Source organism: Delphinapterus leucas, chromosome 2 (genome assembly GCF_059928025.1).
Source record: "Delphinapterus leucas isolate spDelLeu-1000000601 "Yukka" chromosome 2, BTC_Dleu_Yukka2, whole genome shotgun sequence".
Classification (NCBI taxonomy): Eukaryota; Metazoa; Chordata; class Mammalia; order Artiodactyla; family Monodontidae; genus Delphinapterus; species Delphinapterus leucas.
Window position 1 is genome coordinate 10018894 of NC_143130.1, and position 24756 is coordinate 10043649.

The 24756-nt window shown below is 47.4% G+C and overlaps 1 protein-coding gene across 1 annotated transcript in view; it reads right to left on the reverse strand.

The window, feature by feature from the left end:
- GAD2 (glutamate decarboxylase 2) overlaps window positions 1-20839 on the reverse strand; it is a 65832-nt gene extending 44993 nt beyond the window's left edge. The window contains exons 1-7 of the mRNA XM_022580532.3: window positions 20719-20839; window positions 20034-20093; window positions 19689-19838; window positions 18413-18646; window positions 13721-13811; window positions 13072-13184; window positions 9093-9208 (exon numbers count right to left, since the gene is read on the reverse strand). Coding sequence (XP_022436240.1) covers window positions 9093-9208; window positions 13072-13184; window positions 13721-13811; window positions 18413-18646; window positions 19689-19838; window positions 20034-20093; window positions 20719-20794 — 840 coding nt within the window. The 5' untranslated portion in view covers window positions 20795-20839. The remainder of the gene's footprint in view (window positions 1-9092; window positions 9209-13071; window positions 13185-13720; window positions 13812-18412; window positions 18647-19688; window positions 19839-20033; window positions 20094-20718) is intronic.
- Between the last annotated feature and the right edge of the window lie 3917 nt (window positions 20840-24756).

Here is a 24756-nt window from a genome sequence, read left to right on the forward strand (position 1 = left end):
ATAAATCAGAGCAGAGGGCAGCGTCCTGGAGGCTGAGGACCCTGGGAACCAGGTATCTAGAGAGAGCTCAGAGGATGCTTGGTCACAAGCAGAGGGCGTTAGGGAGACGTGGCATGGCGGGTTCACATCTGAAGGGCTGTGCCAGGATGGGGGTAGACGCGCCGGGTGACTTCAGAAGGTAAAACCATGAACACAAATTGGAAGCTACAAGGGTTCTGTCGTATCCCCAAATCATCAGGGCTCTTGTAATGATCAGTTGTTCATCAATGGAATGGCTGGGGGATGAGTTAACGAAGAGCCCCCTCCCCCCACCCTGATTCTGGAAAAAAAAAACATAGACCCCTGATAGAACCTAGTGGTTACTTAGGACTAAATCATATTTCTATTCAAGGGTAACAGACATTAAAACCCATATGATTTTTATTTTACACTAAATGAAAAACTCAAGGTTGAAGATTAATTTCTCCATCTTTTAAAAAATATAAGTAATCTTGATATGGGCTACATAATTCAGCTGGTATTTTAACCGGGTGCAATTAAACATGGGATTTTACAGTTATAGAATAATTGTAATTTTAAAAGAAGCAAGTTTTGGGGCTTGAGTGGGATGAGATTATCCAGAGTAAGAAGGTGTGAGAATGAGAGCCCATCCCACCCTTCCCCATGACTGGAGAATATGCCTAGGGATCTTTCTTCTTTAATGGGGACAATAAATGTCTCCCGTCTTTAGGCATGGTGGGAGAGTAAGGGGAATGGTAGAAAGCTCCGAGACAAAGCACTTCGGTCTCTTGCCATGCCGGTTTCTCCTCCTCCATTACAATTGAGATAAGCACTTTAGAAAGCCGCCTTAATTCTTTCAAGCCATTGTTGGTCACATCCAGATATTTAACGGAGGCTCAGCTTCAGCTGCCTTGTGGGCCGCAGGGTTTCAGGGAAAGCGTCCGAGGCTCCGGGGACACAAAGATGATCAAGACAGCCCCCAGCAGCCAGCTATCGCCCCTACCTCATCTCCCTCGTCCCCTCCCTTCTTGCTCTCTACCTGGTGGTAGTGGCCTTCCTGGTCTTTTGTGAGCTTTGCTAAATTTGTTCTTGCCTCTGGACCTTTTTACTTGCTGTTGCATTTCTTAGAAAACCCTTTCCTCATCTATGCATGTGGCTCCCTGCCTCATTTGATGCAGGTCTCTGCTATCCATCACCTCCACAGACACCTTTCACGACCAGGTTGCCAAGTAGGCCATTACCATGCCACTCTCTTGTCACCACCTGACATGAGAGTAGATATTTATTAGCCTACTGTCTTTCCCCTACTAGGATAGGCTGCACGAGGGCGAAGACTTTGTTGAAACAGTTAACAAGCATCTGTTGAATCTGACCATGTGCGCAGAGAACAAGTTCAGGGAAATGTCCACTATTTGCTGCCATAAATCTCCGGCCGCCATGTTGACGTGTGGCTTTGGTGGTTGGGGCAGATGACGGTGGGCTAAATGGACCCCAGTGCCTCTTATCTATGGCCTGTTCTAAAAGCACATCCAAGTGGCTATATGTGTGTGTATAGCTGATTCACTTCGCTGTACACCTGAGGCTAACACAAGACTGTAAATCAACTACACTCCAATAAAAATGTTTTAAAAAGAAATTGTTCTATGGATATTTGCATATTCACTTATGATAGTAATAATTATAATAAAGGGTAATAGTTGAAACAACAACAAAAATAAAATAAAATAAAAGCATGTCCAGAGGTCTTCTTGGCACCCACCCCAGACAGCCTCCCATGGGGTCCTTCCCAAGCAGGAAGCAGTTGTGGGCCCTTCTAACCAGACGAGCTGCTTGGGGGAAAGAAAAAGAAGCAACCCAAAGACTTCAAACAAAGAAAAAGGACACACTAGGCTGGAATACTCAGCTCCTAACTCTGACAGTCCATCAAACCTTTACCTCTTAGCTCTAAGGTCTATCGATCATCCTTGGATTTGATCCTTTCGTACCAACAGCCTTTCCCTTTGTGGGTGGAGTGAATGGCACGTGTGTGTAGGAACACAGAACACAGGCGGATGGATTACGCATCGTTACACATCATGGATGCCCAGCAAGGAAATCTTGAAGTCCAACCTATGAAAGAGCTGGAATCTGCTCCTTTGACCTCTCCCCATACCCTGGAGCCCCCTCCCCCATCATCGATGACGGGACCAATAGTCTTTCCCTGTCCTCCTATTTCTCCACACCCCTTCCCGGCACCCCCTAGTTTGCCTCCTATACTGTCTCAGAGAAGCTGGTAGCTCTTGTTCTTGCTTCTGCTCATCAAATGGTCTAAAAGGGCACCCTGCTTTTGAAAGCATCTGATGTACAGAGAAGCTTGTACTCTGGGAGACTGCCTCATTCATTTCTAATGATCATGATTTGGAGGGCAGGGGATTGCCCGCCACGTTCTTAGAGACTCCATGTGAGTCAGAGGTGATATGGATCTGCACACAAGGCATTTCTGTGAAGCTGCTACCTTATTACTTTCCCTCAAAGCTATAGTTTAAAGTTACCCCAGTGTGAGTTTGTGCCCTAAGTATATTTTAAAAGAAACGAATGGTGTGCACCAGGATTAAGTAGACCCAACGGGCACGTGTGGTGACAAACATGAACACCAGCACTAAGCATGTATGCAGTCACATGAAAGCAATTATTTCTATGATTTTAGGATCCTGAGAAGAGTGAAATGAACATGTGTAGTGGAAAGAGGTCATTTGGCATGGAAACAACCTAAATGTCCATCAACAGATGAATGAATAAAGAAGATGTGGTACATAAAAACAATGGAACATTAACCATAAAAAAAAAAATGAAATAATGCCACCTGCAGCAACATGGATGGACCTAGAGATGATCACACTAAGTGAAGTAAGTCAGACGGAGAAAGACAGATACCGTATGGTATCACCTATATGTGGAATCTAAACTATGACACAAATGAACTTATCTATGACACAGAAACAGACTCACAGACAGAGAACAGATTTGTGGTTACCAAGGAGGGGAAGGTGGGGAGGGATGGATTGGGACTTAGGAATTAGCAGATGCAAACTATTACATAGAGGATGGATAGACAGCAAGGTCCTACTGTAGAGCACAGGGGACTCTATTCAATATCCTGTGATAAACCATCATGGAAAGAACATGAAGAAGATTATATATATGACGGAATCGCTTTGCTGTAGAGCAGAAATTAACACAACATTGTAAATCAACTATACTTCAATAAAAAAATTTTTTTTAAAAAAGCAAGAGGTCATTTGAGATAAAATGACCTGGCTCTAGTTAGTCAAGTTATTCTCTCATTGTGAACCACTGTTTGCTCAGCTGCAAGGATGAATCCCTCTCCTGTTGGTGTGAGAAGTGTAGCTACTGCACGGGAAGGACCTACAGGTTGCCCAACAGATGCTCACAGAGTTGTGGCCCTTCCACTCCTCCAGGCTCACACCTAATGTGATGCCATCCTCAGGTCTCTCTGGGTACCTTGAGCAGAATTTTGTTAATGAATTAAACAAAATTAAATTACATGTTAATTCACTTTATGTCTTAAAATAAACATACACCATATTGGAGCATGTAAATAAAATCTCAAATTCATACAGTAACAATAGAGAATCCAAACCCTCCCACGGCTGTGACTCCTTGGGCGTTGCTTTGTATTTTGGGAGAGGGGCCATTATCCATCTTAAGAAAATAACTGGCCCCAAATACACCTTCATCCTGCCTCCTGGAGACGTTCAGCTCTCTACCCATCGGGACACCAGTGGGTGGCTGGTTACAAGGGCAGTGTTAGCTGCCATTTGTGGAGTGTTTACCAAAGGCCAGGTACTGTATTACCTCACTTCATCCTCCCAACAACTACATGAGCTGGGTATTATAATCCCTGTTGGACAGATGAAGAGGAAATGAAGTAGGTAATCCAAAGTCACGTCCTGGAAAGTGGCAGAGCAGGGCCTATCATCATTTCTAGTCCATTCCAAAGCTTATGGGCTCCGTCCGCTAACCTGAAGAAAAATAGGTCTAGCCAGTGACTCCCGACCCGGCACTTGGAGCAAGGGAGAGTCACCCACCCGATGAGGAATGTGACCTCAGGGGCACTTCGACGGGTGACTGTCCTCTTCTTATTTGTCTCTTCTCTGACAGTACAATGCCTGCTCTTTGAGAATGTCTCCTCATTCCTTTGTCTCCTATTGCAGTGAAAATACCCCCAGGAGAGGCAACACTTAGCTTTTACAATCATATACATGGCTCTCAGGTTCTTTCCTAAGAGTAGGTTTTGATGGGATTGGGTAGAAGAGAAGATGACACAGGGGTGATGAGGACCCTACAAGGAAAAGGAGGGAGGAACGCAGAGGCGGAGGACGGGGTGCCGGGGGTGAAGTGAATCCGGTTCACTAGTTCACTTACTGGAAGTTCGGTCAGTGTTTCTGTCTAATGAGAAGCATGACATGGGAGCTTTTTCCGAGCTGCCTGGGTCACCATTTGATTTTTGCTTTTGTTTTTAACAGAAAGGACGTCTATTTTTTGGAAATTGAAACCCTCTCAGAAAGTGTGGTTATATGAAAACATCTTTCTAAGGCAAATTATGAGAATCACCTCCCCATGGAAGTGGGCTGAGGTCACGAGGGGCCTCAGAAGAACACTGGTGACGGGTTCCAGGAGCCGTGGACCCGAGCTGAGCCTGGCGTGTTAAGAGTGGAATGAGTTAGTTATGGTGATTTGCCTGAAAGATCCCAGTGTCTGCTGTGATTATAAGGAACATTTTTCCTAGATGCGATTATGCTGTTTCATTGAAGTTATTTCTGGAAGAGCTTGTGTCACATGAGGAAATAAGAGGAATTTGGAATTAAGCTCACAGTTGGGGCTTTCAGAAGATTTAGAGAGAGAGAGAGATGTGAATTACTGAGCTGGGATCTTAGCTTTCCTCTAAACCTCCTTTCAAGACAGGACCTAAAAGTCATCAGATTAATTTTTGCCAAGCTCTTCTATCGCTGAGTTTGATGAGATTCCAGCAAAGGATCAGTACTGAACCATATAATCTTTAAGATCCCTTCCAATTTTGTGATTCTACATTTTGGAGGAAAATCATCTTGGAGCTCCTAACTCATAAACGCTATCTCTTGTTTCAACTCAGTGATTTATGTTCTTCTGTTCTTCATCGCAATACTATTTGTTTGATTTAGTCCTATGCAAATTTCAAGAAAACTGTTTGATTCGAAAAAACAAACCCAGCTCGCCCTGCTTATCAGCTAGGGAAAGTTCTAGTCTGTTTTGGTGGCTGGAAAAGTGATGGGTAGCTTTGTGCGATGTGGCAGAGACAGAGTGAAGTGTCATCTAGAAAACAAAAGATGACCCTTTGCTTTCTGAACATGTGAAGTTTCTGGCTGGGTGCTGAAGGATGACAGTTTCTCAACCCCATTTTCATCTCTATGGTGCTAACCACATCCAGTTATAAACTCTGTGCTGAGAATAGGAGAAAGGACAGTAACTGGACCTGGTTCAATAGATCAGGAAATTGTATTAGCATTAGAATAACCAACATGAAGAAAACAGGATTTGAGAAAAGATGCTTCAAGTGAATGGAGAACAGCCAGCTAGAGTGGCGATCAGGTCAGCCAGCCTAGGAGCTGAAAGAGCAGTGTTGGGATTGTTGGAAAACTGAGGCTCTAGAGCTGATGCTGCCATTGACTGGACACGAAACCTCGGGCAAGACATCTTTTACCTCTGGGGATTGGCTTCTTCATCCATAAAACAAGGTGGTGTTGTTGTTTTCAAGTTACCTAATATTTATGTAGAGCTCCCTATGTCCCAGGCACTGAGGGAAGTGTTTTTTAAGGCTCTCATTTGATTCTCCAAAAGTCTTGGGCCTTGGAAACTCTCCGAGAGCATAAAGAGAGGCCGTAACTGAAGTAGCTCCTGCCTTGGCCATTGGCCTCCACTTTCCCCACAGGATCCACACAGCAGCTCCCCCATCACCCTTCTCCCTGCAGGTCAAGGGATTCAGGAAGGAAACCTCCATGCAGAGATGGAAACAGGCCTGGAGAAAAGGCATTTGAGAACTGACTTGGCAATTTTCTTTCTTTAGCCTGGGAAGATCTATTTCTGGGGCTAGTGGGAACAGTGACTGTGAAATCCGAAAAGACTAAGGAAAGATCTGGCCTGGCCTGAAGGTAGAAGGAGCTGTACTAAAGGATGAATAGGGTCGAATGGCCCTGAGGTCTGGAGCCCAGCAGCAACTAGACACGGGGCTTGTGCTACCTCTTAACTTGGAGCTTCAAGGCAGGACTCACTTTTAAGGGCTCATCTGTCCAGAATGGTTTGGATCAAGTGCTCCAGGAGACATGGGAGTTCTTTAAATCAAGTTCTACAAGCCCTTCCCAGCCCAACCTATGGGTATCAAGGAGGATTTTTGTGTGTGTGTGGCGGGGGCATGGAGAAGGAACAGTTTAGCATCACCTTCACGTAAAGGAAAAAGCTCTTGGTGGAAATCTGACTTGGGAAGGTATAAAATGTTAGAGCAGTTGATGATCTGCGGTTTATAAAACTCTGTCGCTGTATCTTTTAATCTGGTTTCTGCACTGGTAGCTGGGGCAGGGCCCTCACTGGTCTGGGAGTCAGGAAATCTGCTTAATCCTGGCTCTACCTACCTAGCTAACTGCAGCCTCTTCATTTAAAAACAATGCTGAGAACAATCTCTGTCCTGCCGGGCCCACAAGGTTGAATCAGATGAACTTTTGTCTATTAGAAGTTGGAAATGGTCCATAGCAATCAGATATAAGGTTTTGTACATTGGAAGCATAGTTCATCTGTCAAAATAATCTTTGAGTCAGAAACGACTGGTACTTTAGGTTCATAATTTTCAAATGTTCTTCCCTAATTATGGGCACAGATAGAAATACCAGAAGGAGGCGGGAGGATCGAATGGTTGCCGTAGTCATTTCTTTCTGAATCACCTTTCTTTTCTTGGAAAATGGAGAAAGAGATCGAAGTTGACAATATCAAGGAACAAAGGCATAGCAAAATTATCCTCAGATCACATGACCTGGACTTTCTGAGCAACGGTGAGTGAACTTACATCCAACTTGAGCCCAAGAAACTCGTGCAGAAATCAGAGAGCACAAGGAACTTGCTGGTAGGTCAACCTCATTTCAGGATGTGGAAACAGCACGGAAACCAAAGGAAGAAGATGCCAGTATAAGATCACCTGGGCTTTTTAGTCTGAGAATACAGTACATGTAACTATTTAGGGATCCAAATCCACTTTAGGGAAATCGTAATTGGAAGGCAAATTACCTTATACTTTTCTACCCATGGAGAAGCTGAGAAATGAGAGTTATCTCATGGTGGGGACCTAGGCTTGGTAGCATGAATGATGTGCCCCCCAAAGATGTTGACATCCTAATCCCTTAAACCTGTGACTCTGTTACCTTACATGGCAAAGGGGACTTTGAAGGTGTGATGAAGGACCTTGAGATGAAAGATTATCCTGTGTTACCAGGGTATAATCACAAGAGAAAGAGGGAGACAGGAGAATCGGGGCCAGGGAAGGAGATGAAAGCAGAGGTCAGAGACGGGGGCGAGGGGACTGGAAGACCTGCTGCTGCTGGTTTTGAAGATGGAAGAAGTGGCCCTGACCCAAGGCAGGCAAGCAGCCTCTAGAAACTGGAAAGGCAAGGAAATGGATGCTCTCCTACGATATCCAGAAGGAACACAGCCCTGCCTGACCCACTGCAGATTTCTGACCTCCGGAACGGCAGGATAATGAATTCATGTTGTTTTAAGCCGTGAAGTTTGTAGTAATTTGTTCCAGCAGCAATAGGAAAGTAAAACATCAGAGGCTGCTAAATTTGATGCCTATAAATCGAGGAAGGGCATTAAATTAAAATGCTATAACGTGACTGAAAGCAAGATGCTAAAGACGCTAAGGATAAATCATTCGTTTCCTTTAATTCCACGGCTAGTGGAGTGGTTGTGAATTGTATTCACTGGCTTCCCATCGGTACTTGCCTTTTGTTTCCTTGTTATGAACACACACAAACACACACCACTTAAAATAGGAAAAAGAAAAGTTCTGCGGTAGATCTGAGTCCTTCCCCGTCTCCCAGCTCCCCGGCCCTCAGAGGCTTTTCAATCTCTGAGGCAATTGTTTCCTAGACTCCAGGCTACCTTGAAGCAGATGTCCTGAAGGAACAATCTTAGGAATTCCACAGCAGGTGATGCTTACGAACACCTGTCAAGAACAGACTCTGGTTCCCCGCAGGTCACATGTGGCAGGACAGTTTGGCACCAAGGCCTTGCTCAAACAGCTGCTCTGTGGCTTTGAACTTGTGTGCTGCATTGCCCTGGCACATGCGAGAAAGATGGTGGCTTGGCAGGCTAAAGCTGTTTGGCTTCATTTATGTGCACAGGATGGGCCATTTTTCCAGTGCCTAAGTGGTAGTAGGAACGACGGCATTAACTCTTTAAAGGCCATGGAAGGAATGTGAAGCACCATTCCCTGGAGCACCAAACTCTCAGCATCCTGCCCGGACAGCAGCCTGGCAGTAGACAGGAGCCTGTGCTTGGCTGACACAGATCCGGCCCAGAGATGAGATACGACAGTCACTAGACCATTTCTCTACAGTGATGAAACCTCTGGTTAAGTCAGCCGCAAAAGTGTCTCAGGGAACCAAGAGGGTACAATACCTGATCGGAACTTTATAACAGAAAGACTGTATCAACAGGATGCTTGGGAGTTTTGAGTTACATGGGCACAGCACTGATGATGCAATGAGTTCACAGTTACTCTACCCTCTCTCCTCCTCCCATTGCCCCAGCATGTGACATTATTACAGAGAAGTAAGTAAAGGAATGAGGGGTAAAAGCATTCTGCTTTCTCTTTGAGCATTTTCTTGAATTTCAAAGACAAAGCAGCTCACCCCATTTTACCACCCAGCCGATCTCTCCCCTCATTCTCTCCCAAGAAGTATCTTCTGGAAAGAGAAACCATGGGGTAAAGTATTTCCAAATACCATCCCTTTAACCGGGGCTTTAAGGAATATAACCTTAAACTTGGAAAGAACGTTGACACCTACATGCTCAGATGTGAAGGCAATGAGCCTGGGGACCGCAGCCATCCCTTTCTCCTTGACCTCAGGGAACATCTTAAAGCGCGCAATCAGCATAGCGTACATGTTGGATATGGCGCCACCTAAAGGGCAGAGCAACAAGTTACCTCTTCTAGTCATTGTCAACGTCATCATTTCACACGCAAGCAACATTCCTTATTTCCACTGACCTAGAGTCCTCCTTGGACACAGGAGAATACCTTCTTACTGGCTGTCCTTTGAGTTGAATCCACAGACTCAAAGGCACTAGCTAAGAGGGTCCAGAGAAGGAGCATTTAGCCCAACTCTAGGATGGATGCCAGCGCTCCACACCCAACTCTGTCACTGGGGGAACTGCAGTTGACTCTGCTCTTACTAGGAGCCCTCTGAAGAGGCTTTTAAGAACTTAAAAAGCGTTGCCTTCCTTCTCGGCTTGACAGTGTGGTCATTCTGCATTAGGCCTGTGATGAACTTATATCATGGAGAGGACATTTGGAGAGGACATTACTTTTCATTTCATGCAATGCCTTGCACTTGGACTGAGAAATCAGTTGCTCTTAATGAGGTGGACTGTTAACAGTCCTTATAGGATGAGGATAAACATCCAAGCCCATCTCATCATATTCATCTGTTAATTCCCCCCAAATGGTTCTTCCCTCTCAATGCCATCATTGAAATATAACTTTAATGCTTACAATTTCATCATTATAGGAAAATACACAACAAAGGGAATTTGAAGTCCATACTGAATTACTCTTCATGTGTCATCCTGAGGTTGGCAAGGATTTCATACCATAAGATCTGTATCTTATAAGTAGAGTTTCATTTGACAAGCAAAGGAAAGTGAGCTTCTCCCCAGGATTGTTGGCAAGTTTAGGATTTTTGCTAACCAGGTAAAAGACAGATCGTTGCGAATGCACATGGATATGCTGGTGTGGGAGCTGTGAGACCACGATGCAGAGTGAAGACACAGCGAGCCCCCCCAACCCACAGGGGGAGGCGCCCGGGCTCTGCCATCACGTGAGTTCTCTGAGCTCCTTTCCCTTCTGGTGGCTGTGGAGGAGGGTTCTCTGTACCAAGCTGGATGGCCCACGCAGGGCCATGACTCTGCCTTGTCTCTGCCCTGGGCTCTGATGCAAGCAGGCAACCTGGCAGAACAGCAGTAGTCACCCAGAGCCTGGCTTTGTCGTCAGTCAGAATGAGGGCAGTCCCTACCTCTTCCGGACCCCAGAGACACAGAACAACTAGAATCCAGGTCAAGCCTGCTCTGAGCAGGCCTGACCGTGCAGGATGCTGGTGGGCAAAGGATCAGCTTTTAAAGGAAGTTTCACTCTAGCTCATGGTTTCTCCATCCTGGCACTCAGGGGTATTTCAGGCTGGATAATTCCTTATGGTGGGGCTTCCCTGGGCATCCCTGGCCTCTACCCACCAGATACCAGTAGGACTACATGCCCCCCATCCCCAAATGAGTTGTGACAATCAAAAATTTCTCCAGAGACACTGCCAAATATCCCCTGGGGACAAAATAGCTCCCAGTTGAGAACCACTGCCCTAGTTCTTTTCAGAGAGGCTGGGGAGAAAGGAGAGAGGAAGAAAAAGGGGAAGATGGACACAGAGAGAGTGCACTTCCCAGGACAACTGTCCAGGGAGTCCCACTCTGCTTCCCACTCTTTGTCTCATGGCTCAGTCATTCTCCATCTAAAGGTTCAGCCATCCGGAGAGGGATGAAGAGGCTCCTGGGTCTCTGGACAAAGCAGACTGCATTGTGTCACACACGCAGGAGGACAGATGCATGAGCCCTACGTGCTCTTCTTTCCCAGGAATCTCCCAGAGAAAGGGTGCAAAAGCAAGACCCGAAACATTCTGAAAATCCTGTTAGGTACAAAAAGGTTTGTGCAAGATTTCCCTGAGCGGTGACGTTCTCTAGTTCTCTCTGGGTCCCGGCTGAGGGTTACATCCCGTAAACAGACTTCTTCTAGAAGTCTCAAAGGACTTTCCATGAAGCATGTCGCCTCTGGCTGTTACAGATGGAGGTGTAAGGACACTGGGCTGCGCTATATATTCAAGCACAGACCTAACTCTTCATGTCTAGTCCCAGGCAATGGGACTCTCAGGTCTCAGGCACATAGATATGTGATTTCCCTTATGTCCACCCCTTAAATCATAAGACCCTTTCCCCAGGAATAAGGCTGGATGCTACCCAGAAAGGCATCCATTAACAAGTAAGGATGCTATGATCCATCTCTCCTCTGTAACGCCTTCTAGAAAGCAGGGCAGAAACAGGTTGCTGATGACCTTTTCTTTTGTCCCCTTCTGATTTTGCAAGGTCTACATTACACTGTAGCCTGGCATCTACGGCTTCCACCTTGAGGTCAGAGCATGTGGGTCTTCAGGATCTAAGGAAGGAGCCTCAGGATCAAGTTCTAGTCTCTTCTACCTGATCATTCCCCACCATTGATGAGGGTGGCAGCCCTTAGTCCATATCTGGCTTAGCAGAACTGCCAAAGAGGAGTCTTTCTCTGGCTGTGTATTTTCTGGGGCAGGTGGGTCCCAAGACCAGCCAGGTAAGTTAGGCCTGGCCCAACCCCCCTTAGCCACCTTTTCCGGGGCCACAGGAGCAGCCGTTCTCTTCCCACTCTTGGGAACCATTAAAAGAGAGCCCAAGGTGCTCCTGGTTGCCTCAGGACAGCTCAATCACACAACAGATCTTACAAGAGAGGGAAGAATAAAGGTAGAAACAACGTTGATCTCTGTACCCTACCTAGTTCCTCACGAAAAAACACCTTAAGAGTATCAGTTCCAGTTAATGATAACAAACTTCCCTCAATTGGGGATGGTTTTCCAAAGGAACACTAAATACTCAGTTCCCTACAAAATAAAGCTAGCTTCAAATTCATCACGGCTGGTGTTCAATGACTTTAAATTAAAAAAGGCAAATTTTCCCTTTCATTTAACTAACACATCTTCCTTCAGCACCTGAAAACATATGCTACAGCTTTAAAACCAGAAAATAAAATAGCCGATCTGAGCTTGTAGATAAAGCTGCTTCATTTAAGACTTGGCCCTGAGGCCACTGTTACTCATCGTCATTTCTTCCTTCTGCCTTCTCTTCACTTTCTCTCTCCCTCATCATCCCCTTGTCTTTGTAGATCTGCTGAAGAGGGATCCCGACTTGGCCTTTGCTCTGCCTGACACAGTGGCTGGTGTGGCTCTGGCCTCCCCAGTGGGGTGAGCCCTGGGGCAGTAACACCCATTCTGAAGACCCCTCTCTTGCCGCTGAGGAGGTGACAGTCTGCCCGCCAGCTTTCCTTTCCACGGGTCAGTGACTCTCTCTCTTCCCACTGCCTTCCTAACTTTTATTTCATCTCCGCATCAAACCAAGGTCACGCACACAGACCCAGGAACCAAAAACAGGACTTTCCGTCTCAGGTTGATTTTCTTGGCTGGAAGAGGTGTAAATAACGGAGCTGAGAATGCAATGGCTGGTGATAAAAGGCAGGATGGGAAAGACTGGAAGATTGAATGACATCATAAAGAAGCAAAAGAATGAGAAACCTCTTGAAGAAATCGTCACCCTCTCTCTTAGCTCTAAGAAACTCCTCCTTTCACTGATGCTTGGGAGAGGGAATTCTCCTTATTCTATAATTCCCTTATTAGGAGTCTTTCCTCCTTTGTTCCACATGATCCATATCCTATGTGTAGGATCACAGTAGAAGTACTGGGTTAATACCATTGCTGACTATGCTTTTTTCGAACACAAATAATTAATATTCAAGCATGGTGTAGTTGGCTTGGAGGTGTGGTCAATGGTCACATGCACTTAATTACAGTCATTCCTTTGATCAGTATATAGCCTATTTAACCTAATGCAGAAACACAGACTAGATATTTAATCATTTCTAGGTTCATAATAAGGCATGACATATCAGAAGAAAAAAACACAAAGAAAAGTTAAAATATCATATACCAGGAGAAAATATCCCATCGCCAGAGCCCCCAGGCCAGCCAATGATTTCTCTCATTTTCTTTAGCGTGACATATTCCAAAAGCACAAATACTGGAGCAATTTCATAGGTGAACCTGAAACGTAGTAACGGCCACATTTTATGTCCGTAACTCAAAGGAATAATTCATCATTATGGTATCTACAGAACAATTTCAATCTACAGAACAATTTACCATTATAGCACTGGGCAGAGAGAAAAATGTTTTGCTCAGTTTTCTATATTCCTAAAGTCAAGAGCTTCAATCATTGGCTTAATGAGCAAGGGTCATTTATCACAGTGAATAAATATATTGCAAAGTAACATTATAACACTATCTAAAAGACAACATCCGGTCCCATTGCTCTCTCATATTATACATAATTATAAATCCAACATGCCCCAAAATGTCCCTTTGGTGTTTAGAACATGGTGTATAACTTTGATTGCATGAAAGATATATCAGGACTATCTTTTAAGCTAAAGTAAACATCTATACTCCTCTGAAGTTCGTCTCACTATTTTAGGGGCTACTTAATAAAAAGAGATTTTTCACATGAGAGGTAGAATAAAGATTATGGAATCTCATTAATAATTATCCTGGATTACACAAAAACACGTTTAGCTACTTACATGTTAGTGTTTGCTGTTGATGTCAGCCAGTCTGCTGCTAATCCAACCATATCCAGTCCTGTAGAAAGTTGATTGAAATACCTGGGATGCCCTGAATTAGACAGAACACCAGAATCAGGATGAATCCAATGAAAATAAATGCTTCCGAAACACATGATTTCTCTGCTAAAGAACCTTGAAAGGTCCTTCAGTAATAGGAAATGCATACTCAGAAACCCATCTCTCTCTCACACTCACACACACACACACACACACACACACACACACACATCCCAAAGGAGCATTTCCTTTAACAAGAGAAACTGTTTTGGGTTTTGATATTTCTTAAAACATACTCTAAAAATCTTCCTTTAAACATACCCTATAAAAAAAATAATAATCGTGATTTGCAATGTGGACACTAGTTTATTTTCTAGCATTCTTTCAATATATTTGCAAACTCAAATGCTGGTGCAATCCAAAGCTATTCAAAGACAGGCGACTTCTTGTTTACACTTGTGCTGTTAAAAACTCCTTTTCCGTTGAAGCTGTCCTGGGAATCAGTCATGTACCATGACATCCGCCAGGCATGCTAACATCCATGGTAATATCAGTGACAAATGGCTGATGATCAGAAAAGACAAGGCAAAAATGAGAAAATAGGACACTCTATTGAGTGGTTTGCCCTGGACTCAAAAGGTGATGACTGTCTAAAGATGATATGAACAGACCTAATTGTCAATTCTTTTCTGTCTGAATATTCGATCATAAACAACAGAGCTCCTTCGTAGTTGCAATTCAAAATAAAGCTAAATACAGTCAACATCACTGTCTTGTCAACAAGATACAGGAAGGTATAGTCAATGGAGTGACCAGTCTAATAGCCAGGCTTATCTACTTAACTCCTGGATTCCTCTAAAACTCTCTAAAGGGGTTGACACGCAAACACTCCTGAGGCTATTACTTAAAATGTGATTGTAAAGATCTCGTTAGAATTCCACTTCCTTGTCTTGCCCCACACAAGCCTATCTATAAATCTGTGATTTGTTTAGCAGCAAAAATTTTGGAAGATTAACGATTATGGAAATAGCCTCTGATGAAAAGGCATCTGCCACTTACTGGACGCCTGTCTGAAGCCTGGGGATGTGACAGTCTCCCATGCCAGCATGGACAAAACAAGATAAAGGAAGGCAATGGGGAAAGCAGAGACAAAAGTCAACACAAAGCTGATCTCCGGACCAGGACCAGAGCGTTTCTCTTATCAGCCGCGGGCATGTGGCCAGACCATGAGACCCCGAGAAGAGATAGGAGCTGGGAAAGAGCACATCTTAAAGATACTGGGGTTTGGGCAGCTCTCGCTCGTTCTCCGGCATTGTTTTACCTCCCTTTGGCCCTGCACGGTGCCCTTCAAGCTTTTTGCTCTGATGCTGACCCTGTCAGTCTGCGCATCCACAGAAAGGGAAACAGGCTTCCTGCTACTCCTCTCCGCCTCATTGCTCCCCATTTCATTAGCGCTCACAGCTGAAATCATAGCCCTCTTCTCCCTCCTGAGGCCCCTTCATCCCTCTTTCCCTAAGCCATTTCTTTGAAGCGAGGAAATTAATAAGGATTAGCAAATCTATCCATTAATCAACTCTCCCAACTCACATGCATTTTCTGGACAAATCTGGTATCTATGATCACACACTAACTCTATGGAAATGTTGGCATGAAAACCTCTGCATAAAATTGAGAGGGATCCCAAGATACGTGTTGTGCCCCCGGTTATCAGAAGGTCAATTCACCCTGACGACTTCCGGAAACCGTGGAAAGATCTTTGATGCTTCATTTGCTTGGCTTCCTTCTTCCATAAATTTTTGACCTTGGTCTATTTCACCTAAATCTCTCCTGCCTCAAAATCTGCATTCACTGATAACGATGGGGAAACACGCAGGGAGATGCTTTGACAAATCACAACAACGTGTCCTCTTGATTTCTGCAGAAATATTATATTTGCTCGCTTCCCATGAACCTATAGGTTGCTGCCGAATCCAGGTAGGGTTCCCTGAGACCTGCCTGCCTGCTGTCGTAGCCGCTACTGCTGCTGCCCACCCCGCCGGCCCCATGTTGTGAGCCAGCACCCGGCCAAGGAGTCGGGTGGCCACGCGCTGCCGCCAGAGACAGCGAGTTTGAAACCAGAGATTAGAGCTGCTCCCGCCTCTGGACCACTCCCCACAGATCAGCAAATGAGCCAGGAAGGATGCGCAGACTCTGTGAACAGCCAGCCGCAGGCAGCTCTGACCCTGGTGTCCGTTGGGAAGGGGCCCCAAGTCGGTCCAGGCTGCTCTCTCTGGACCCGCGACACACACCCAAGGATGGCCTGGTTTACTGATGCTTCAATGCCTTTGTCTCATGGCTGAGTTCAGAGATTGAAGACAAGATTAAGCCCTCCACCACCCCACCCCACCATTAGCAAACCCAATGACCCTAGCAAATGCTAATTATTCCAGAATTTTATCATTCTCTGCACTTCTCAGTTTTCTTTTGCAACATTCCTTACAGAGGTAATTTTAACAATGCATGAAGACTTCCCCCCTGCCCCTCACTTCTCTCTAAGCCTGGAGTCCAAGTGGAAATTAGGTTAAAGACTCTCAGTAGAAAGCAGGTGATAACATGCATTTTATAAAAGAATCTTCTGAGGGGCATTAGCACACCTAATGGTAGCAGTGATGGTAACTGCTTCACAGACCCTAAATAGTACTAGTTGTCAAATACAAGTTACAGCATGAAACCTATAAACTTGCCAGTCAAAAAGGAAGGTGACAGCTGTTAATTACTTGAAATGCTATTGGGGGTGGGGGGAAGGACCAGAAGACTACATATGTTATGAATAATATTGACACTGAATTAATATTGATATGCCTTGGTCAGAAATCCAGCTCAATCTTACTTTTTCTGACCTTTAAATAAAATGCATTAGAGCTACACTGACCAACAGTTTCACAAGCATTATGGCAAAATCTAAGTGTTAAGTTGGCCCATCTTTTCCCGACACTAAATGGAACATTGACTGACAGAACTATTACTATCATTGACCTACAACTTCCATTATCTTAACTCTTTAAATTGCATTTCAGACACCACCAGCTTTTAAGGATGAAGACGTGAAACATTTTTATAGATTCTTTTTGGCTTGGTAACAATCAAAATAATAGGTAGCAATTTACTGTTAATGTATTTAAATATTAGGTTGGGGAATAGATCAAATACAAATGAACTAAAAGCATTGCTCAGGTTTGCACCTACGGGTACACGAAAATCTGGAAGAAAAACCATCTTTAGTACCTAGTACACACATCATGTGGACTCTCTGTGAATATAATTGAGAATGAAATCTAAGAAGTCGTCAAAATTCATATTCCATAGATTGAGTCTGATAGAAATCTCCGAGTTAAATTCTTTTCCCTATGTATCTAATTCTAAGCCTATACTTTCACAAAAGTGGATAATAATAGTACAGGAAATCAATTTCCTAAGGCTTCTATGCATATCTTTCCTCTCTGTTGGTAAAAAGGACGTGCAAAAACAAAACAAAACAAAACAAAGGGCTAAAAGTCACATGGCAAACATTCTTAAAATCTGTTGTTGATTAGAATGATACTGATAATTCATGTAATTCAAAACTTGCAAAGAAAAAGATTAAGTTTCTAGGGAAATTAATATTTTGTGATATTTTACATATTTATTTGTTAGCAAATCTTTTTTAAGGCTAAAAGTCAATTTAGATCCACAAGATCTCCCCTCCCCCCAAATTCATTCACATTTATTTTTATTGCTTTAATGAAGTGTAGTGCCACCATGTATCAGGATGATTAGAGGCAAAGTAGAAAACGAAGGGGTAATCAAAACCTGGGGAGATGAAGAGCTGACTTTGTGTAGATAAAATAAAAGCTTAGAGGGCACCCACATAAATGTTACACCTGGGGCTATAAAATGGATAGAGTGTGAAGAATACTATAAAAAAGCAATAAATACAAAATAGACTAAAAATGTTTGCCCTTAAGGATATCTGATTCTCCTCTATCCCTTTTTTCTTTGTCATATATACAGAATGGTTAGGAAGCATGAACATCCTTGTAGAACATGGCTGAATTGTTAAGCTAGTTTGTATTCTGTTTTCTTTTGTGTACATTTATTTAAAAATAGAGGAAACCTGGAGTTCACATCTGAAGTCTTGGTCATTTGAGACAATGCCAAAATATTATCCTGCTGCTTCAACCATTACATGGATGGTTTGTACAATTTCTGATGCTTTCTATGCCAAGGAAATACCAGCACTGCACTGGTATTTGGGCTTTTGTTTGGAGCATGCCTTTTGCTCTTTCATTTCGAGATTCCCTCTCTTTCCCTATTTTCGGTCATTTCTACAGGCCTCTGTTGACAAATGGTTGCTTCTACATCAGTGGTTAATTTCCATGGTCAAATAGTGCAGTGTAAAATCTGATGATTTATACGTAGATAACGTTTCTGACGTTATCAACTTCACAAGCACGAACAGTAACAGCAAAGGGTGCTATTGATGTTAATCATTCTAATCATGACTATTTTCTTAAATGACAAAAATAACTTTGTAAATCTGAAATTATCACTAACTCCATAAAATGAAACATTTTTATAGAAAAAATTAAAGCTTTAAAAGAAAAAAGAGCTTTATTATTTCTGATTGGACAATACCTGTTTTAATTGCATATTTTAGAGTTGTCTGGCAATGCATCAAAATTTCCTCCAAATTTTGTGGTTGGTCTGCCAATCCCCAGTTATATTCTTGAAGAAGCTCATTGGGGTAATGGAAGTCAATCACTTTGGTTGATCTATCGAAACTTTTCACCACATACTGAAGCAAAATGTCCATAACATCTTGCAGAAATGCCAAAGTGGGTCTTTCTCCATCACACGCTGGTAGCAGGTCTAAAGAATGGAATCAAAATGCCACATTTTAATTTTACAATGAAACTATCCAGGGCAAGTTTGTCAGCTGACAATTTCTCTTTGAACCGAGAGATTTTACGTTTTAAAAAAATCTTCTGGAAACGAGAGCATTTTCTTAAAGAGGAGGGATTCTTCAAAGATGAAGGAATGAAAAAAATTCCGATTCCTCTCCCTACCCCAAATTATTTCTTGCATTTCAGTTCATAACTTGTTTGCTTACTTCCTTTCTTATTTCTTTTCTTTTTCTTTCTTTCTTTTTTTTTTTTAAGAGACTATGCCTCCATTCATTTGTTTCCCCAGCGTTCCCGCTAAATGTTATTTCTCAGTAAATCTTCTTAAATGATCACGGAAACACTTCAAGTCAGGAATGTTTGAGGAATGCCTTTGGGCATATCAGGCAAAGTGGATCATGCAATGTTAGGATCTCTGGCCTATTAAGAAAGCCCACTGTTTCCAAAGACAGCGTGTGTGTGTGTGTGTGTGTGTGTGTGTGTGTGTGCGCGCGCATGTTTGGGTGACCGCGTGTGTAAGCGCAAGGGAGTAAAACCGCGCGCAGGTCTCATGTGAATCGTTCTCCTGTGAAAATACAGCTACAAATTACTCTTGCGATATAAAGACCTAGAAAGTCTCAGAAATTTTGAACTGGAAACTGCGTCCCACCCGAGGCCTCAGCGGCACCGAGGAGCGGACCTGGAGCCAGGGCGCGCGCGGGCGCCTCGGCCACCGCAGACCCGAGGGCGGCGCCCGGCCGAGAGCGCCGCGGCCCCGGAGCTCCCTTGGAACGCGGGCGCCCAGCGCCCGACGCACAGCGCCCAGCGCCCAGCAGAGGTCGGGGTCGGGGTCGGACCGAGGGGGGCAGGCCCAGCCTTTCTCGCTGTCGCCTTAAGGTTCTCCTAAGGCCCGCTTCCGCCCTCCACTCGACGCCCCGGCTCAAGCTCCCGGCGCGGGGTCCCTCCTGGCCGCGGTGGGCGGGTCAGGGCGAGGGGCTGAGGCTCCCGGGGACCCCGCGAGGCGCCTTTACCTGTTGCGTGTAGAAACGCGTAGTTGATCCCCGCTTTGGGGCAGCTGCAGGGCTTCTGGTTGCAGGCGCAGGTGGCCTTGCGGGAGGCGGCCCTCGGGGGCTGGATTCCGCCGCTCTCTGCCGGCTTCTCGGCGTCCCCGTAGAGCAGGGCTGGGCAAGCACACGGAGCGCGGACCTCAGTCAGCCGCCCGCCGGCCCGGCTCCCAGCACCCCGCCCGTCCCCGGCCAAAAATCAAGAATCTCCGACCCTCGATGGGGTGCGGAGATGAGAAGGTGCCTTTGCCCCCCGCGGGCTCCGAGGCGCCTGGCCACGTCCGCCTCCCTCCCCCGGGCACCGGCACTCACCGCACAGCTTGTTTCCGATGCCGCCCGTGAACCTCTGAGCCACCTGACACCAGGCCCTCGCTGCAAGGAAAGACAGGCAGGAGGAGGGCGAGGCCGTAAGAAAAGAGCAGAAAGACGTGTGAAATTTCGTTCTTTGTGAACGACGTCAACGTCAACGGGGTCCGGGAAAGGCTGCCTGCGGCCCCGCGCACAGCGGGCAGGTGCGGGAGGCGCGCGGGAGGTGCCACTCGGTTAGGGCAAAGTCCCCTTCCTGCCTCGCTTGGGCGAGTTCTCCTAGACACCGAGGCTGTCCATTTCCTCACAGGTTCTCCTTCCAGGCAGAGAATTCTCCCCCCTTTCCAGTTTTTCTTTTCCCCACTGCCACTCTGTCCCTCTCCAGGGTCCAGACACGACGATGGCGGCAGTGCCCCAGCCCCGCGAGTTCAGTGTCCAGGAGACGCCGCCGTGTTTTGGGGGCTCTCCCAGGCTTCAGCGGAAAGGGCCAGAGATTCTCTGGGCATCTTCCCAGGGGATAAGAGCCTGTGGGGGGTTTGGTCTCTTGGGTCATCAGGGACACACCCCGAGGGCAGGGCTAAGCGTCGGAAGTTTCCCACTGCAAGTGGGAAAACCTCTTTCAATCTTCCCCAGCCCCGCAAACCCCAGTCCACCCGCAAAGCTCGCCTCCTGCAGGTCCCGGTTCTCCTACCTGTGCCAGGGTTCTCGGGATCCCCGGAACCATCTTCAGATGCGAAGGACCAAAACCCGGAGCCGGGAGATGCCATCGGCTCTGCGAGGCTGGAGCAGGACGCCTCCGAATGCGAACTGTCGGCGAGCTGCCCTCCAATCCGCCCTGCACGCGCGCGTGCGTGTGTGTGAGTGTGCGTGTGTGTGTGGCGGGATGAGGACACCGCGCGGGGACCGGCGCGGCCGCCCCGCAGAGGGTGGGTGTCACACAGGGACAGGAAACGTGCGTGTCTGCGGGTGCGTGCGCGCGTGTGTGTGTGTGCTGGGATTAGAGCTTAGAGACGTGGCAACGCTCTGAAAGCTCTGGGGGTTGAACAGAGAAGGCAGTTGCTGGGTCCTCACAGCCAGGAGATGGGAAAGCCCGGAGCGCCGGAGCGATTTTGAAGGAGAGGGAGCCCAATAGGGAAGGATAAGGGGACGGCGGAAGAAAAAGCGGCAGAGGGAGGGAGCTGAACCGTGAGAGTGCGAGGCAGACAGTGCGCCAGAGCTGGAGTCAGAGTGAGTGGGTGGCAGGCGTGCGTGAGGCGTGATGGTGCCGGCTGCCCCCGCGGGCCCGGGTGCGCTGTCCGGAGTGCTCACGTGCCTCAGCAGGGGTAGACCAGAGACCTTGGCGAGGCGGGAAGGGTGGTCGAGACAGTCTTCTATTTGCCTCGATTGGTGTATTGTTTGAGGTCTGGCTCCCGCTGCGGGGAAAGAGGCGCGATTCCCGCGCCGCCTTCCTCCAAGAGGGTGCTGAGGTCGCTGTGACCCCGGGACCCCTGGCGACTGGGCCAGAATCGGAATCGGGAGCGGTTCGCGAGCCTGGGGAGGGGACGGTGGGGGAAGGGCATCTATGCACTGATGGGCTCAATTCAGCTCCTTAGTGGAGCCTAATGCCTGCCTACTGAGCCGCGCAGTCCCCGGGGGCGCACCATTCCGAGCTTCGGAGCGCGTGGTCGCAGAACCCACCGTCCAGGTTCTGACTGACGGCTGGGGAGAAAAACTGCTGATTGAGGCAATTAAAATCCATGCTGGAATCTATCACCAAGGACCTCAGCCTGGGCAGAGAAATGAACGGACACTTCTTGGAAGGGGACTGGGAAGAGAGCTAGAGCCGGCTGGGTTGACGGCCGATGGGGGGATGGGATCAGGTCATTTGGTGACCTTGGCCTGCGGAGGCGCGCAAGGGCCCGCTGCTTACGTGTCACGGGAATCGGTGTGTGCGTGGGAAGCGTGCACCGAGTTTCCAGTAAGCAATCTGAGCTGTCCAAAGGCGGAAAGAAGGCATGGCCTGCTGGGCCCTCGTTTTAGAGGGCCTCAAATCAATGACCACCTGATCCCCCAAGGGAATCTTCACGATAGGGTGGGGTGGGGGGAAACGGGAGTTTCGCTATTTCTGAGGCTTGGTGGTAAGGGGTTTCTGCTTTCCTGAGAAAGTCATAATCTCTCCTCTCTTACATTTTCCTTTCTCTACAAGCTGTTAAACAAAGGGAGGGCGCCTTGAGAATGTGGGGCCCGTTGAGTTCGCGTTGCTTTCCCTTGGCAGTTAAGATCAGTGTCAAGTTTGCCTTGCAGCTCCTGGGTGCGCAGAGAGAGGGTGAGGATGACCGTGGCTGGGAAAGTGCTGCGTCCGGCCTCCCGCGGAGCATTCCTCAGCGTGCTGCTCCCCTTGGGCAAGCGCTTCTCATTTCCACTGTGTTCACAGGACTTTCTTTCTCTGCTCTCAGAACCACGTTACCAAAGCTGCTGCTAAAGCAGAGACCCACGGATCCTCAGTCTTGGCTACCACCCCTCGACTCTCGCTTAGGAAGGGCGTCATGGGTCCCGGGGACCATGGGCCATGGGGCACGTGCCCGAGCCTGGAGGATCCGTAGGATCTGCACCGTGGCCTCCGGACCTTGAGCCCAGGAGTGGGAGCGGGGAAGGGCGCTGGACGGGTCCGGCCTTAGGCCTGGCGCAGAGCCTGCCGTGCCGAGAAGCCTGCGTCAAGCTGTGGCCGCGCGGTTGGCACGAACCCTGGCCTGCGTCCCACCCCTGTTTCCGGCGATCCGGGCTCCAGTGCTCCAGTGGATCCAGGCGACAACTCCAGCGGGGTAAGGGCTTCGCGGGCTGGCCATCCGCGCCGCAGGCAGAGCAGCTCCACGGCTGCTGCTCCAGCGGCGCTGATGCGAGCCGGAGAGACCCGTCCTTTGTCTAAACACACACCAAATCCTGCACACGTTTCGCTTCGAGTCAGCAAGGCTGGAGTTGCTGAACTTTTCTGCTATGAATGAGCGGTCAAAAACCAAAAGGTTCTTTAAAACAAGTATTTAACACACACACAAAGCCGCGAAGAAAGAAACGGATTAAAATACGAGAAAGGTAGAAATCACAAAGCCCGAATTTAATAGATTTTTTTTAACGCGATGACTTTAAATCCTACTGTTTAAACCGCATTAAATCCCGCAACTCCAGGGTATTTTTTGAATCTAATGGTGGTATTTACGTTTCTTATTTAACACACCCTCTTCAGATACACGCGGTATCTGATTTGTCTTTCCTCAACGCCGGCCCAGCCTAGACGAAAATTTGCTTTATGAAGACTGTCATCTCGAAAAAGAGCCCACTCCCCCCTCACTCGGGCCTGGGTTTGGAGATAACAAAAGAGCTCTGGGAGGTAATAATTACCGTCATTAGTTCTCAAAGGAGGCAGCCACTGAATGGGAAGGGGAGGCGGGCCAGCGCTTGGGGAGAGCTTTCGAAGGCCCTTCCTCGAGTAAGGGAAGAGAAAGCCACGCGCCAGGGGCCGCTGGAGGTGGCCGGTTTCCTTGGCTGACCTATTTTTTGTCCGTAGTTTACCCAGAAATTGCGTTGCAGGCCTGCCGAAGAATAGTGCGCGCTACAAGTTTTCCCTGGTGTCCTCCCAGCGCTTAGGTGTCAAAGGACAAAGAAGGAGAGATGGAAAGAGAGAAGGAAAAAGGAGAGAAAACAAAGAAATTTAAAAAAAAAAGGAGAACAAAAACATTGCAACCGTTCACCGCACGTGTTTGCTATTCCCTTTTCTAGTCCCACTTAAAAAGGTGGGGGAGGAGGGATGGATTTTAGAGAGGGGCCCAACTGCCTCTCTGTCCAGCATCCGGCTGGGCTGCCAAGGCTCTGGTCTGCAGGAGCCACTCTGGAAGCTTGGACTGAGTAGGCCCGGCCACGAAGCAGAGCTCATTTTTCCCCCTAAGGCCTCCTGGTGGTGGGTGGACGGGTGAGAAGTGGCCGAGGGGGCCGGGCCACCTCGGGTTACAGGTCCCCCTCCACCGCCCACCCCAGGGTATGGTGCTCGGCAGCGCTGCTTTCGTGGGTGCCTAGGCCAGGCGCAACCACAGCCGTGCTGACGGTCCACACCGCGGAGGTGGCTCCTCGCTCCGGGTGGAGGCCGCGGCGTGAACCCAGGTTACGGACCGGGGCCTGAGCGCACTTTGGCCTCGGAGCTCAGCCCTGCCGCAGTGGGAGGTTTCCCCTTGCGCGGGTCCTCTTGGTAAAAGGAAGAGGTTGTCCACGTCACCGCTGGGGACCTTTCCGTGCCAACTGTTTGGGATGGACACAACCGTACCACCCACCGGGCGAGTGGCGCAACTAACGCTCTCGGCCAGCTGCACGCGCCCTCACTCTCCCCTCGAATATTTTTCCCAAGTTCCCTGGCTCGGGGCCGCGGGCGCACGAGCCGGGGACGCCGGCAGAAGAGACAAGCCCCCTTCCAGCCAAAACGCTGCTCCCACCTCCGCCGTCCAAGATACCACCGCACCCCTTTCCATCACCCTCTCCGGGCTGTGTAGACGCAAAGGGCGTCACTTCCATAGAAGAGCTTAACCTGGGTTTTTTAAATAAGATGCAGTCGACTGAAGAAGGCAAAAGGCTGCCTGCCCACCGCCCTCCTCTCCATCTTACATACACTAAAATCCAGAGCAGTGGAGACGGCCCCAGATCTGCAGACTAGGAGAACCTTAAAAATCTGACCGTTCAGCTCGGTGGCGGGACTAGAATTTTTATA